Source organism: Protobothrops mucrosquamatus, unplaced genomic scaffold (genome assembly GCF_001527695.2).
Source record: "Protobothrops mucrosquamatus isolate PMUCROS unplaced genomic scaffold, P.Mucros_1.0 scaffold1135, whole genome shotgun sequence".
In the NCBI taxonomy this organism is placed as follows: domain Eukaryota; kingdom Metazoa; phylum Chordata; class Lepidosauria; order Squamata; family Viperidae; genus Protobothrops; species Protobothrops mucrosquamatus.
In genome coordinates, this window is record NW_015387353.1 from 277,850 (window position 1) to 294,075 (window position 16,226).

At 38.5% G+C, this 16,226-nt stretch overlaps 1 protein-coding gene across 1 annotated transcript in view; it reads right to left on the bottom strand.

Annotated features, from left to right (window-relative positions):
• The window catches only part of CAP2 (cyclase associated actin cytoskeleton regulatory protein 2), a 42,417-nt gene extending 26,613 nt beyond the window's left edge, over positions 1 to 15,804 (bottom strand). Inside the window, exons 1-4 of the mRNA XM_015820517.1 lie at positions 15,687 to 15,804; positions 8,928 to 9,037; positions 6,050 to 6,150; positions 1,123 to 1,200 (exon numbers count right to left, since the gene is read on the bottom strand). Of these exons, the coding sequence (XP_015676003.1) occupies positions 1,123 to 1,200; positions 6,050 to 6,150; positions 8,928 to 9,036 (288 nt within the window). The 5' untranslated portion in view covers position 9,037; positions 15,687 to 15,804. The remainder of the gene's footprint in view (positions 1 to 1,122; positions 1,201 to 6,049; positions 6,151 to 8,927; positions 9,038 to 15,686) is intronic.
• Positions 15,805 to 16,226: the final 422 nt, after the last annotated feature.

Below are 16,226 nucleotides of genomic sequence, written 5' to 3' on the forward strand. Positions count from 1 at the left end.
GCAGATTACCTCCCATCGGCCTGTACGCTCCCACAGGGTGGGTCTCCTCAGGGTGCCGTCGGCCAGACAGTGCCGGCTGGCGACCCCAAGGGGGAGGGCCTTCTCTGTGGGAGCTCCCACCCTCTGGAATGAGCTACCCCCAGAGATCAGGGTGATCCCTGATCTCCCTTCCTTCCGCCGTGCCCTTAAGACATGGTTATTCCAACTTGCAGGACTGGCCTAGGGGAAAATTTTAATGGGGGTTTTAAAGCAATTTTTAAATTAACTAGACCAAATTACTAATATTTGTTTTTAATTATGTTTTTAATCTGTGTTTTTGGGGATTAGTGTTTTTATCTGGTTGTTAGCCGCCCTGAGTCCGCAAGGAGTAGGGCGGGATATAAATTAAATAAATAAATAAATAAATAAATTTCAAATTGAACTTGATCACAAAACCCATCAACTTCCTCTTCTGCATTAGTGGTTGGAGCATAAGTGGACAGTCACTATATTAAAGGGATGTCCATAAAGTCTAATGGATTATGGTCACTGATTGCACTCTAGTCAATCATTGTTCTTGCTATAAACTTTTTAATTATAAAAGCAACTAATTCCTGTTTTGTTTTTCATATATGTATGTGTAATAAACAGCCTTATTTTCTGATTGAATGATCCAATTCTTCTCAATTCACTGATGCCTAAGATGTCAGTTTTATATGCAATTAAGTTGTCATTTAATGAAAGTTTCTTACTTCACAACTTTATCAAAACAATTAACTAGAGAATTAAAACAAATTTTGAGATATTTCCAGATATTTAACCAAGATTGGGAAAAGTAACTTTATTTATAGGACTCCTACATCCGCCGGCAGAAATTCATCTGCCATTCTCAAGGGTATGGTCTTTTATTCTGGGCATACATCCAACCAAACCACTGCGTTACAAGAGCCAATCATTTTTATTTTTTAAATAAGTTTAGGCACCCAGACTTTTTTAAAATAAAATGAACCAAAAGCCTGATTTTGTTTTGCTTTACAACATGCCAACTTCCCATTTTTAGAAACCAGCCAACAAAACATTAACATTTCATTAGAAACCAGCCAACAAAACTTTAACATTTCAGGGGACCACAACATTTCTTACCTGGTGGGGCTCTTGATAACGTGAGGTCAACCAAAGAAATGCCCTCTGAGCTTGGAAAGCTGCATGAACCATTTCTGCCTATGGAAAAAGGATAAGCAAGGGAATAAGCTATGAATTAAAAGTATTAAAAACAAACACTTTTAAATGGACTTTCTGTACCTGAGACTGTTATGATCCCTTAAATAAAGCTAGCCAAATCTCTTTGATCCGCAAATCCTATTTAGCTAAACCCATATACTCTAACCAAGCTACAGCATGGTTTCTAGTAACTGCTAGCAGAGCAGCACACTTCGTAATATAGAAGTAAAGGTAACATTTTAATCTGAATCAAGTCCGTCCATTTTCTACACATTCCTGGCAGAAACCATTTTTTGCTTTTATCTATTTCTTTTCACGTGTGATCTGTTTTCTTGTGGTGCAATTTGTGGGTAAGCTTAATACAGGTAAACCTCAACTTATGACCACAACTGAGCCCAAATTTTCTGTTGTTAAGTGAGACATTTGTTAATTGAGTCTTGCCCCATTTTATGACTGTTCTTGCCACAATTGTTTAGTGAATCACTGCAATTGATAAGTTAGTAACACAAGTGTTAAGTGAATCTGGCTTCCCCATTGATTTTGCTTGTCAGAAGGTGCAAAATGACTTTGGGACACTGCAATGGTCATAAATATGAACCAGTTACCAGGCAACTGAATTTTGTTTGTGTGAACCTGGGGATGCTGCAATGATTGTAAATGTGAAAAACGGTCCTAAGTCACATTTTTCGGTGCTGTTGTAACTTTGAACAGTCACTAAACTACCTGTATATATGAGAACAATTTTTAATGTTTTATTTGCAACAATGTAAATATATATAGCTCACAGAAAAGAGACATCGCTAGGTAAAACAACAGATGTGGTTTTTTTCAATCTCATTTAAGAGAGTCAATAACATTTAAGTTAAAAATGTGAATTTTTAATTTAAGAGAAAAAAAGAAGAAAAGGGAAAATTATTCTTGTTTATAATTTCACAAATTATAAATTGTACATAGAGGATAGAGAAATACGTTCTGTCTCACAATATTAAATCTTAGATTTTCCAATAAATTATATTTGTTGTTGTTGTTAACTGTGAAGTTGTGTCCGACCCATCGCGACCCCATGGACAACGTTCCTCCAAAAGGAAACCATTTTACCCATCCTATGTAATTTATTTGTAATTTGTTTTTCTCCATTATCTTCTTCTATGTCATCATCACTTCAACCTTCCTATCATTCAAAATCAATTCAAACTGTTGACAAGCACATTAAAAGGAGCTATAGAAACTCTTCATTCCAAAATAAACAGGAACAATTGTATCACAATAGCATTGTGAAAAAAAGCTCAAAGTGTAAATCGTTTCAATGAACCTCTGTATAAATGGCTCTGTGATGGCTTTAGAAAAACACTGGGCAACTCTATGTGGAAGGAGACTGAACCGGCATATATCCCGATTCACTGAATGAAGGGTAATCAACTGAAACGAAACCCAGACAAGACAAAATTGTTCTTGGTTAGAACGACAGCATACTGAGCATGCCTGTTCATCCAAATCTAGACTGACTCGCATTTCTCTAAAGAATCAGAGGGATGGGATAAAGCAAAACAAAAAGAAATCATCACCCCAAGACATGTTGTTGCCTGAGAGGAAAAGCAATATGATGCCCGCACGTGTGTACACCTGCTCAGCCTCCTTGTTTTCTGAGCTGAACAGATGGCTGAATTTTTCATTACTCAACAGTGACAGGACAGCCTTCTCCATTGCAGCTTCATTGCTTGGGGATATGAGACATGACTAGCTTCATATATAATTTGCTTCATATATCATGCTAAACTCTAACACAGTTTGTTGGTTTGGGCTCAGCCTATTCTATCTAACCCTTCCTAAACAATCCATGATAACATGAGGTGTGAGTCCTGTGTCGGCACCATATAGAGCTCTGCAGCTCTCTCCTTTTCAGAATCTGCTACCTAGAATAGCCTCTCATTGTCTCTAATAATAATGTCAGACCTGTTCTTCAGTAGTCCTCAACTTATAACCACAATTGAGCCTAAAATTTATGTTGCTAAGTGAGGAATTTGTTAAGTGAGTTTTGCCCCATTTTATGAATTTCCTTGCCACATTTGTTAAGTGAACCCCTGCAGTTGTTAAGTTAGTAACCCGGTTATCAAGTGAACCTGGCTTCCCCTTTGCCTTTGCTTGTTAGAAGGTTGCAAAAGAGGATCACATGATCCCAGGACACCGCAACCGTCATAAATATGAATCAGTTGTCAAGCATCCGAATGTAAATCACATGACCATGGGGATGCTGCAATAGTCATAAGTGTGAAAAATGGTCATAAATCCCTTTTTTCAGTGCCGTTGTAAGTCACCAACCGACTTACAAATGAACTGTTGTAAGTCGAGCACTACCTGTACTACAACAGCCAACCTTTCCTTTGTTTTTACACGTGAGCACGCCCAACAGAGAAATTGTCGCTTGTTCCACTTGCACTTATTATTGCAAACGTTCCCTTGACAACTGTGGCTATCATTCCTCCTTTAGCCAAACTTGATACCGATCTATCAGATCACCAGTTCAAGACGTGGTTCAGAATGAAGCCCTGACCTTTTGGGAGCTACTGTATACATTGAGCTAATGGCTGCAAGTTACTCACCTAAGCCAGCTATAATAAATTATGCTTTCAGCTTTGTAGCGTTTATTATAAAACTAACCCCCAAAATTATTAACTGAATTGCGGTCTTTCAGAACGATTACCTTCTAATCAAGTAATTTAGATTAATATTTTTGCTATCAGCAAATATGATTAAAAACAATCACCCATTTGGGTTTTTTTCCTTTCAAATATATAAGGTGAGATACAAATTTATGCAGACCTTGGCTGCTTTTTGCGTGGCACATAAAACCTTTAAGAAGACTGAATAAGTAGGGAAACAATCAAAATTCAAATTTATTTATTACAGCTTTGAGGTCAGATAGAAGCAAGATATTTAAATAAAAGAAGTATTATATCCTTCTGGCTTTGTTTGACAAGGAAATGAAGAAACAAACTTTTGGTAATCCAACAGCTGCAATAGGTTTTCCATGCATAATGAAAACTGTACTATGCTTCAAAAACAGACACGGACAAAACCTCAAGTAACCTTGATTTTTGAGGGAGCCTTGGAAATTTTGAGATGTCTTGGAAATTTTTAAAAGATGAGATGGTTGGCACCCATTTCACCTCTTAAAGAAAACCCCAAATATCCCCATAGCCAAATTTTGGGCGACTATCCTTGTTGAGAGATCTATGGCTGAAATAAACTTGCTGGCATGTGCTATATGCAACCATAGGCTGTAGTTTTTCATATTTGTGCTAAGCCAGAACTCAAAGATTCCACAATGGCTGAATTCAACTAATTAAATCAAAATAAAAAAAAAACTGTTATTCAAGGTGGAGGGAGTCATTTAAGAATGATAAAACTTGCTCCCCCAACCTAATGAGTATTTTACATGTAGGTTGAAAGTGAGCATATGCTGAAGCATGTATGTCTGTGGGTTGCCACTAGCCCTGTTGATTCCTTTGGCCCCAAAAGAGTTCCATGTGAACTAGTATGATTTTTTATTCCAAAAAGTTGGTTTTCCTTTCAGCACGGGGTTCAGTAAATTAAAGTTGTTTTAATTAAAACACTTTTATGTCTTGCTCTCCTATGCTTGACGTTTACAAATTAACTCTTAACATTTACTATTTCTAGACGGAATTTTTAAAAACCACATATAAACAACCAAAATATATTGGATCAATTAAATATCAATATCACTTAAATTCGAAGTTCAACTGAAAACACAGTATAATTAAATAGATCACATGGGGTAAATTAAATTCACAAGGTTGGACATAGATATTTTATGTCTGTGTTAATGTGACCTTACATATGTTTAACTTTAAAAGTTCCATTTAATTCTCTGGGTTTCTCCTCCAGTAATTATGCATAAGATTATGTTTAAAAATACTCTAAACATATTCCAAGAAATAATATACTGTTTCCTGTGTATCTGGCGGTTTTCTGGACAACAGGTGTTTTCTGAAACCAAATACAACTTGCTTTTCAACTCCTGATATGAAAGAAGAAGCAGCTGTACATATAATGCATGGGACATGTGGCCTACAGGATATGTAAAAGAAAAGCATTCCTTCTTTGACCTGCTAAGGCAAATCACAGGTGCTGGATCAAGTCCACTGAGATCCACCATGGTCTCTTTTTCGCAGTGCAGCCTAAGTCAGAAAACTTTTAAGAAAATGTATTGCAGAGCTAAAGAAAGGTAATGATATAAATACACTATGCAGGAGAATTCCTAATGTCATTGCACTAATGTATGATATCTTGTCCAGTTATGTTACAAAATCAGACTTGATTCTACCAGATCTTGGTAATATTTTTGCTATGATTAGGAGTTGACATTGATTTTAGGAAATGTTTTCAATTAGCAAATTTAATATAATTGAAAGAAGAGCCAGGTAGATGATCTACAACTGAATATTGAGAATAAATATAAGTTTAGCTAAACCGAACTTAAGTCTAAGAATATTGTAAGTGGTCTTTGCATTTATATTCCTTCAAAAACATTTATAATTGAATAACATTCTCGGGCCAGCTTTTGTTTGGTATTTACATTAAGTATATTATAGTTGTCTGTTGGGAAAGGTGGATTTGACTTCTATACATTTAACTCAATTTTTGGCTAGAATAAGGACGTTCTGGATTCAACTTCTTTTTGAACTTGGTTTGAAAGCTATTTCTTCACCCTTTGAAATTTCAGCAAGTACTGGACTTTTAGTAGTCTAGAGGGAGTCAATGGAAGACCCACCTTTTTGTGAAAATTAAACCTTCATAATTAGAAACTAAAACAGAAATAAATACTTACATGAATCTTTATATCACCATCAAGGATCTTGCTATTCTTTATAAACTCAGCTACAGTCTCATTCATGAGTCTGTCGAAAGCTTCAACATATGGTGCTAGTTCTGTGGAAGAAAGCTGAACTGAAAGAACTGGCTAAAACATTATAGTCATTTCACAATCTAAAATGAAAACCCCATATAACCAGGAAAGCATCTTGTAAACTCAATTGCTGCAGAAGCAAACATAGCAAATCTACCGAATGTCCAGATTTAAATTATTCTTACATTTTGCCCTGGCCTGTGCCATCTTTTTCCACACAGAGTAATAATAAAATTTTGTAATTTTATGAAATTTTGTAAAATGTAAACATTTACTTTACTTGTTCTGAAATAGATTTAAGATGAGCTACTTCCAATCTTTAAATCCTAAAACAAGGTTCCTTTTCTGGAACCCATATATTTAATCCCTATCTATTTTTAAATAATAAAATAATTAAAGCAAAGTAATAAAACATGTTAGGTTTAGTTGACTAACATACATCTATTTCCTATACCTTTATAATTTAACATATTTCAATATATCTATGTACTGATACATTGGCATTTGATAAAGTAAATGTATAAAATGTTAAGAGAGAAGTGTCCATATTCTAATAATCACCATGTCTAGAGGTAGAATCCAAGTAAATTGTTCTAGAAGTCCTTCTGTCTTTGGAATGAGAAACAAGCAACTCCAGTTCTACCGTCAACCCCTTGTACATTCTACAAATATGCAGGGTTTTTTTAAAGAAATGCAGGTCTTCCAGACAATTAATAAGTGATTGGCTCTTTAAAAGGACTGGCAATTGAAGGAGCAGCCAACTGTATGGGTTATAACATTCAAAGTCATGGAGAGAGTATATAGTACCAAGTCTGGCAGCTAACACCATGAATTCTTTGGAATTTGGTGAACTGACCATTCTGGCTGGCCACAGAAGAAGCATCTGAGCTGAGTAACATGCCTTGAGTCATAGCTGATGTCCTGTCCAACATCAGATGCAGTGACCTAAATGTACTGCTATCTTGAAGCAAAGGACCAAAGGAAGATTTCCTTCAAGTGAACTCTATAAGCCTCAAGCTGTGAAGGTTCCCATCCCAGAGATGAAGAGAAAGCAAATCTGGGACATTATGGAGATCCAGAAGCAAGTGTCAGGAATATGAACTATTGCTTCTTAAGGTCTCCTATTGTCAGGCTAGAACCTTTGACCATTAGGAAGAAATGGAATTGGGAGGACTGCGCTGATTCCTAATGCAAGCAAAACATGGACCTTTCGGGTTGCTCTGAATCAGTCATGGGAGAAAAGAGAAGGCCCTGCAGATTATCACTAGCAGTGAGATTCCCTTTCTGAGTTTTTCAGGGTCTCTTCCTCCATTGTCCTTCTAACCGCTGAAAGCCCCAGTGTGGAAATAATACGATAGAAAATTTCTGGAGGATTTGGATAACAGCTTGAAACTATACATTTGTTTAAAAAAATCTTTTTTAATTATTATTTTTTTTTAAAAAAAATGCGATTGCCAGCTCTTGATAAAGAGAATTGGCCATTTCAGCAGCAGGGAATCTCAGTTAGGAGTTGCAGTAGGTGGAGGAAATTCTCCACACACAGTCCTGCTTCCTTAGCCTTAGCAGAAAACGATGTGACAAATTGGCCTTGTGTATGTAAGTATAAGGCCTTGAAGCAGAAGCCTCTATTTTCAGCAAAAAAGTCCAAGAAAGTATTCACAATGAAAAATCAAATCAAACATTAAGTGACAAAAAACAACAACAACACCTGAACACTCAGCACTGCCCCAACACATGATTGGTGGTTGGTTTTTATGCCTATAGACCAGGGGTCTTCAAACTTGGCCCTTTTATGACTTGTGGACTTCAACTCCCAGAATTCCTCAACCAGGCACGCTAGCTGAGGAATTCTGGGAGTTGAAGTCCACAAGTCATAAAAGTTTGAAGACCCCTGCTATAGACTGAGGACACTAGATTAGAGGGGAAGGGATGGCAAGTCACGCAGCAACTGATACCCTGAAGTTATCCCACACTGAACTGAGTGTGGACAATAACAGTAATTGGTTCTGAGTCTAAGGCAAGGCAGAGGTAATCAGCAGGTACAGCATTTTCTCCACTGATATTCTTTTCTCCTAACTCAGAGATGGGAGGAAAGCACCTTACTGCTGACATTATGAAAAGCTTTATTTTGAATGTCTATGATCCACAAATTGAGGCACCAAAGCATGTATAATTGTTATAAAGTATTACAGTACTGTAAAGCTAAAAGAGCTGATTGTATTGTACTGTAATCTATCACTTGCAGGTTCACTGGATCAGTAGTTTGTTAACTGTGGTTTTTTTCTAAGTTATCAGACAACTGTGATGTGCTTCTTGAGATGGACTATAGAAATACAATGGAAAAGACCCCAATGGAAAACAGTATATAAAAAAAACAACCTAAAATAAAAATAACCCTTAAACTGCTTTTAGTGACCCAAGCACATTTTTAATCCAATGTCAAAATTTGGTAAAGTGGAAAATAGGTATTTTCATTTTTGCAACACAGAACTTTTCTGCTAATTTTTGTTTTACTGGACAGTAAATTATTTGTAGCAATCAAAACAGTAATGTTGAAATATGGAAAGAAATTTAAAACATCAATAATGCGGATAATAGATGAATTACACATCTTTTCTGCAGAACATAAAACTTTGATTAAAATGAAAGATTAATATTCCATATAGGTAATTTAAAAATATGATGGAAGTGATTGGTTATCTTTTAGCTTTCTTTCAGAACAAATGTTACCACCACAGGACATTTAGGTGTTCACTTTTCAACCAAATAAAAAATAGTTTCTGAAACAATAAAATCATACCTTCATTGATTCCATTGATAGTTCCAGCAGCTCTATGTGATTCTGATAACAATGATTCAAGCCTAATTACAGCATTTTCCAACCTTTCTATCAAAGCCACCTCTGCCATTCTGAAAAAAAAGAGATACACATATAATACTAGCTGTTGTATGAGAAGTGTAGATTTTAGAGAACCATGAAATTATATTTTTACATACACACACACACACACACACACACTCTTTTATTATTTTTACGGATAACTCAAGGTGGCGAACACATTAAACAGACCTTCCTCCTATTTTCCCCACAAAAACAACCCTGTGAGGCAAATTGAGAGAGTGATGGGCCTAAGGTTACCTAGCCTACTTTCATGGCTAAGGTAGGACTTGAACTCACAGTCTCTTGCTTTCTAGTCTGGTGCCTTAACCACTAGACCAGGGGTAGGCAACCTTGGTTCTTTTATGACTCGTGGACTTCAACTCCCAGAATTCCTGAGCCAGCATGGCTGGCTGAGGAATTCTGGGAGTTGAAGTCCACGAGTCATAAAAGAACCAAGGTTGCCTACCCCTGCACTAGACCAAACTCAGTTAATTTTCTGGTTGTGAATACCTCTTCCAAACTCAGGGCTATCTGCAGTGTCAATCACTGGCTTCAAAATGCCATGCATGAAGAGGCAATCAAAACTCTGTCTCTTTTAAAAGAGCATTCATGCATTGTACACATGTAAAAAGGAGTGTGGCTAAATCACCCAGCCACGCCCACTATTCTGAAACCAATGACCGTCACCACAGACAGCCCTGCACATGGAAATGAATAAATGTTGCCAAATTGCATCTTTTTTCTTTTTAAATTAACATTTCATGTCAGTTAGCATCTTACAAGCAGAACATATGGAGAAAATATCCAGCCTTGGCTAAACTCCACGACTTAAGCTTTCACCTCGATTAAACTGTTTTTAAAATCACATTAAATGTGTTAACCACCTCATGAATGCAAGAAAGTCTGTGTGATCTCCCAACAATTTAGCTAATAACTACTGTAAATAAGGTAATTATCGCTATCCGTAATTTCTGCATTTCCTTTTCTTGTGACTTCACTTTTTTTCAATTTGTTTTCAATGGAAATTAAGAAGGAAGTGTTCCCAAATATGCTCTGACAGCTGGAAACATCTCAAGAATGTTCTTTTTAGCTGTAAAATGTATTAGATGTTATTTACATTATACGTAGATCCTGACTTGACAACAGGAATTGAGACTGGAATTATGGTAATGAATTGTTGCAGTCGTTAAGTCGAGGTAAGTAATCACCATTCCTTACAATGGTCATTAAATGAATGCAGCAGTTGTTACGCAAATCCATTTTCCCCAATAAGCATTTTTAACCTTCTCTTATAATTCCATCAAATGCTAGAAACCCAAGGATATTTTTAAAATAATGCCTAAAGTCCATAAGACCTTTTCAAGTCCACAAGACATCTGCAAATTCAACTCACTAAGGAAGTATTTCCCCCGAGACTGATTTAATCATCAACAGTAACAAGAAACAAATAGGGGTAGGCTTGTAATATATCTCACAATTTTGGTGGGACAGGAGTTTCTTCCTGTTAAAAAGCCTTAAGATTAAAATCTGGACATTCCTGCTTTAGAATACCAAATGTTGGATACACATATTCATATGAGGAAGGAAGGAAGAAGGAAAGAAGGTTTTTTCACATATGGATGTAATAACTTTTGATGCCATAACAACCAGAGTATTTTGGAAAAAAATGGCTGATTTAAAGTTACCAAGGCAACAGTTTTTCTAATTATCCATATAACATTTAGTGCTACTTTTTTGAATCACCATACACAGATGCTTATTTTTTTTATTAGTTTTATTTTCTCTTTGCAGCTAATAAAACGCAACATTTTAAGTATCTCCTCTATCAATAGTTATGTAAAGTACAGAGGATCTCTTTGGCCATGCACTGATCAAATATTCTGAAGTGCTTGCAATCCAATTAATTAATGCCACAAATCCAATTACTGGAAGGAAGCAAATGCTGTTAATATCCAGTAACAGCATATATTTCAGTATATCATTCATTCATTCATGAAATTTGTATGCCACCTGACTCTTGACAACTCTGGGAGGTCTATATATAGTTAATAGAATTTAATGAGTCAAAGAAGAATGAATGAATGAATGGCAAGTCCATAATATCTTCTGTTCCATTCAGAATTCAAATAAACGTAAAAATGTATGTGCAAGACTATTTTGAAAGTTAATAGAAAAACTTTTTACCAGTACTTATTCCAACTCATAATTAACTCATAATTATTTCAAATCATGAAAAGAAAAAAAAGTCAAGATAAACATTGTTTAAAAATATGCATTTCTGTGTTACTTCAACCAAGCAAATTTCCTGATGAAAAATACAAGTATATTTAAAACATTTAAAGATAACTAGCTTCAAAGGAACAGCAAATAATTCTGCAATTCATAGTATAGCCCTTTTCATCCTGCATACAAGCAGACTAAAATATTTTACTTAAATGCTACCCACTTCACACTTTCTTAATATTTTTAGGAAATCTGGTTTGGCTATAGCTTGCTTGGCTTGACGTAAATAGTGATGAAAATCAGAACAATGTTTCAGTCTTACTTCTATGCACAGAATAATGTATTAGTATACAGTATATAGAAATGTAGTTATGTAAGCCACTTGCCAATGGCCAGAATTTTAAATTAAAAAAAGAAAAACCATTTTTTATGTTTCACAGTATACCACGGGTACTTAGCAAACCATGGTAATTGAGAACAGGAACAATATTACTAACCAAGGTGGTCGTAAAGTGTTGATGTCACATGACTGCACAAACTTATGACAGCAGTTTTGGCCTTTCCAGTCATCAGGGAAATCCTGCATGGGTCATGAAGCATGTCACACGATTGCTATTTGTGACCTACTAGCTTTTTCATTGTCTATGCATGTGAGAAGCCGGCTGTGATGTTCATAAATAGCGATCCTGTGACTGCAGGACACTGTAACCATTTTAATTGCATGTTGGTTGTGGCCATTGGAGTGGTCATGTGGTTGACCACATGATCACTCCAATGGCCACAATTTCAAGGATCAGGTATAAGTCTCCTCATTCAGCATTGTCATAACTTTGAATGGTCACTGAAGATAACATGATAAGATAGGATAGGATAGAACAGAATAGGATAAGATAAGAAAACCTTTATTGTCATTTTTTACTGTGAGCATACTGGCCCACATTAAAAATGGAATTCTGTGGCCTGCTCTCAAAAGGTATATATCTATCCATACACATAAACACACATATACTCATGCTATACACACACATACATGCATATATACATACACAGAGAGAGAGAGAGAGAGAGATATTTCTACGCCCATACATATATATACATATAAATATTAATCACTGTCCATTTTGAACACATAGCGGAAAGAGGAAGAGAGTTCACAAGGTTGATGCTATATGGAACAAAACTGTGACTGAATCTGGATGTTCTGCTTTGGATACCATGAAGCCTCCTCCCAGAAGGTAACAAGGAAAACAGGTTGTGAAGAGGATGTGTAGTGTCCCAGATAATCCTGCGGACCTTGCTCAAGCATCGCTTATATGCTATGTCCTGGATAGAAGGAAGTAAACTACCAATAATCTTTTCTGCCATCCTCACCACTCTCTGCACGATCTTTCTTGTCTGATGCAATGATGCTTCCAAACCAGACAGTAATGCAATAAGACAGGATGCTCTGGATAGCCCAGTGATAGCGAACCTTTTAGAGACCGAGTGCCCAAAAACTGGCCCCGCCCCTGCTCCACTTCCCTGCTCCGCCTCTGCTCTGCCCCCCCATCCCCCGCCCCACCTGCCCACAGGACCACTCACCACCTCCAGGGCCCGCCGCAGATCTCCCAGGCAGCCCAGCAGTGCTATGGTGGCCACACTCTCTGCCCGCACCCTGCAGCATCAACTGCATGATGGGGTGTGAGGGCAGAGTCTTGTCTACGCTGCCTGGCTGCCATGTCCCTGGCTGCGTTGCTCCATGTGGGCCACGCTCGAGGGCGAGTCTCCTTCAGGGGGGCTGCTGGAGAGGAGGGGGTCGTGGGGGGAGGCAAGGCTGGGGCAACAGCACGTGTGCCCACAGAGAGGGCTCCGAGTGCCGCCTCTGGCACCCGTGCCATAGGTTCGCCACCACTGGGATAGCCCCTCTATAGAAAGTGGTAAGGACAGGTGAAGGAAGATGTACTTTTCTCATGCGATGCAGAAAATGCAGGCACTGCTGGGCCCACTTCACCTGTGTCTCACTGTTGAGTGACCAAGCTGAATGAATAATCATTAACCATCTGTACTCAGTTTTCATGTAGTTTCATTCTCTTTCCCAAACTTTTATGATTTCAGTTAGGATTCTGAACTTAGTATCCATCAAATGGGAAATCATGTCATGGTGGCATATCCAGTCTGTACAAATATAGATGCTCAGTAGGTGTCAGCAAAGAGTTACATATTACAGTATCTATTTCCTGCCATCTAGTGGTCACTTAGTCCAGAAATGGCAACTCTAGAGTCATGGGGAACAATGAGTCATTCCTTATATTGTTACTGTGCTGAATAAAAACAGAAAACAGTCCAGTGAAGGAGAAATTAAAATGATTCAGATGATCTCACAACTTAATCCTCTGCCATTTTGAACTAGCACATCCCTTCTACTACCAATTATGAACAAATGTTTACACAACATTTCCAATCCCTAGAAACATCCCAGATTCAGCTTTTAATTGTCCTTATTAAAATAATTTCATTTTAATAAAATAAACTTTCATTCTCCACCTGGCTTTTTAGATTCTAGTGCTTGTATTAGATGCCCAATTATTCATAAAGCTTATTTTATTAGATTTCTTTTTTTATTTAAGAAAGCTTGTTTTATTCCTATCCCAGAATAGATGACCTGAAGTGGGTTTGAAAGAAGTGACTGAAACACAAAATGCAGTGATGACCATGGCTCATTTTTCAGTAGACATAGGAACATGTTACTCTGAATGTAATGAGAATGTTTTTTTGTTTTCTAGTCTCCTGAATTTTTATGGTCTGTTTTATTTGTTGATGTTTATTCTAAAGATATTAAAAACAACAGGATACTTAATAAGTTTAAATAAAAACAATAGCAAGTTTATTGGCAAAGACTATGTTAATATGTACATATGTGTAATATATGAAATATTAAAAGAAACAATCCCTGTAGTCTCCAAAACATGGGTGATTTTTGGCTTTGATTTTCATATACAGAGAATTAGGCTTTTGATAAAACCATGCAGATTATGATGTTACTAGTTAGGTAATGAAATATCTGCAAGCAAACCACCAAGCTCAGAGATCATTAAGGACTCCACGCAGATAATTTCATTGAAAAATAATCTGTTCTAAGTACTAGTAAGAGAGGTGAAGCAGTGCTTGAGGCAAGTGCAACTCCTGCTGACCTCACAGATACGTCTACGCACTTTTCTTAATAATGGCACAATCCCACATTTATATTTGGGAATGAAATGATTCTGGACACACTATTAAATTTATTGAAGCACAAAATGGTAATGTTTTATTATATTCGCTGTTCAATGGAGGACACAGTCCAGTTGCAAACTAGTTTATCCTTATTTGGAAATAATTGTCATTGCAAGTTGCAAGCCTAGATTTACATAACATATTGTACAAAAAGATCTGCTTTTTCAGTCTGGAATGAGCTACTTTCTAAATGTTTAACTGGAATGAGCTACTTTCTAAACGTTTAACGTTAACCCACATCAAGCTAAATTCCATGGAAGCATTACCTCTCATTTTTATGACTCTGAATCTCAAGGGCTTTATATATATATATGCACCCTTTTGGAATGATTCATAGCATACCAAAAATCTTAGGTTGTTCTTAAGAAGAGAGATATTACAGAAGCAGGAATAGGCAGGTGGTGGTCATACAAAATGTTTATATTATAGGGACACACATGTAGCTCAGGCTGCCTCATCTGGAAACACGCATTTTTTAAAAAAATGTTAATGAAAGCACTAATCGTAACAAAATGATTAGGCCTCTTTTCTTTTCCTGATGACCCAGAGAAGGGGGTGGTCTGTTTCCACACATGGTTACTTCCCTAAATAGGGCGGGGGGCTTGTCGCAAATGCCGCCAATTCAAAGGAGATGAAATCACCTGTGCAGGTAGAGGCTGCTAGTTCAGCATGTCACACCCCGCCGCATTCGGGCCATGGCGGAGCCGGCACCCAATTCCCCCACCCCTCCCAAAAAAAAATCCCATTCCGGAAAGGGGACCTCCGCCCACACACCTCCAGCTTTAGGACAAAACGTTAGCAGACCTGCCCGCTCTTGGCGCAGGCCACTGCCTCCAATGGGCGGGGGCAGGCAGGCAATGCAGCAGATAGAGCGACCCCGATTGCCTTTTCTTAGACCGCAGAAGCCACACGCGCCCGTGTCGGTCGTCTCCAGCATCTCATGCAGAGGCGCGCGCAGACACACACACACACACACACACACACAGAGCCCCCGCTCGCCTCGCCGTGAAAGGGCCCTTTGCACAGTTGTCGCCCGTTGCCAAGTTCCCCCCCCCCCTTATATCTGCTGCCTGGCCAAAATGCATCTTTCCACCCCACCCCACCCCACTCCTTGCCCTGCCCTGCCCTGCCCTGCCCATCACTTTAAGGCCAAAAGGGTTGGTCTGTGTCGCCTGTCCCCGCCGCCGCCTGCTCTTGGATTACCTGTTCTGAAGAGCCGCGGCGCGTCTTCTCTCTACACCAGGATAATCCGTAGGCCTTCCCCCTCTTCAGTATGAAGCGGCGTCGCTCGCAAAAAAGAAGCCCAAAACGGGGGTGGGGGTGGAGGGGGGAAGGTTGCAGCCCGCGGAGTTTCCGACAGCGCCAAATAAAGACAAGTCCAACGGGAGAGCGCGAAGAGAGAGAGGGTGGCGGCGGCGGCGGCGGAAAAAAAAAAAAAAAGCACAAGGCGGTGGGGTGTGGAAATGCACCGAGCGGGTAGGCGTGTGTGTGACAGGTTTCCCAGCGGCACCGCCGGCTTTGCTAAGGCTGAAAGGAACTGGAAAGGCGAGGAAGCCCCTTTGGCCAAGGCCTCGGGGAAAGGCCTCGCCAGGAGAGGCTGAACTGGTAAGGCAGAGCAGGTGCTGGGGAAAACCATCGTGGCTTCACGAAGACGTTTCCCGCCCTTCCTTCCAATCTCGGCTTCTGCTCTGTGCGGTCCCCACAAGGGCCTGCTGGCCGGGTCCTCATTTCCAGGCAGTGCCA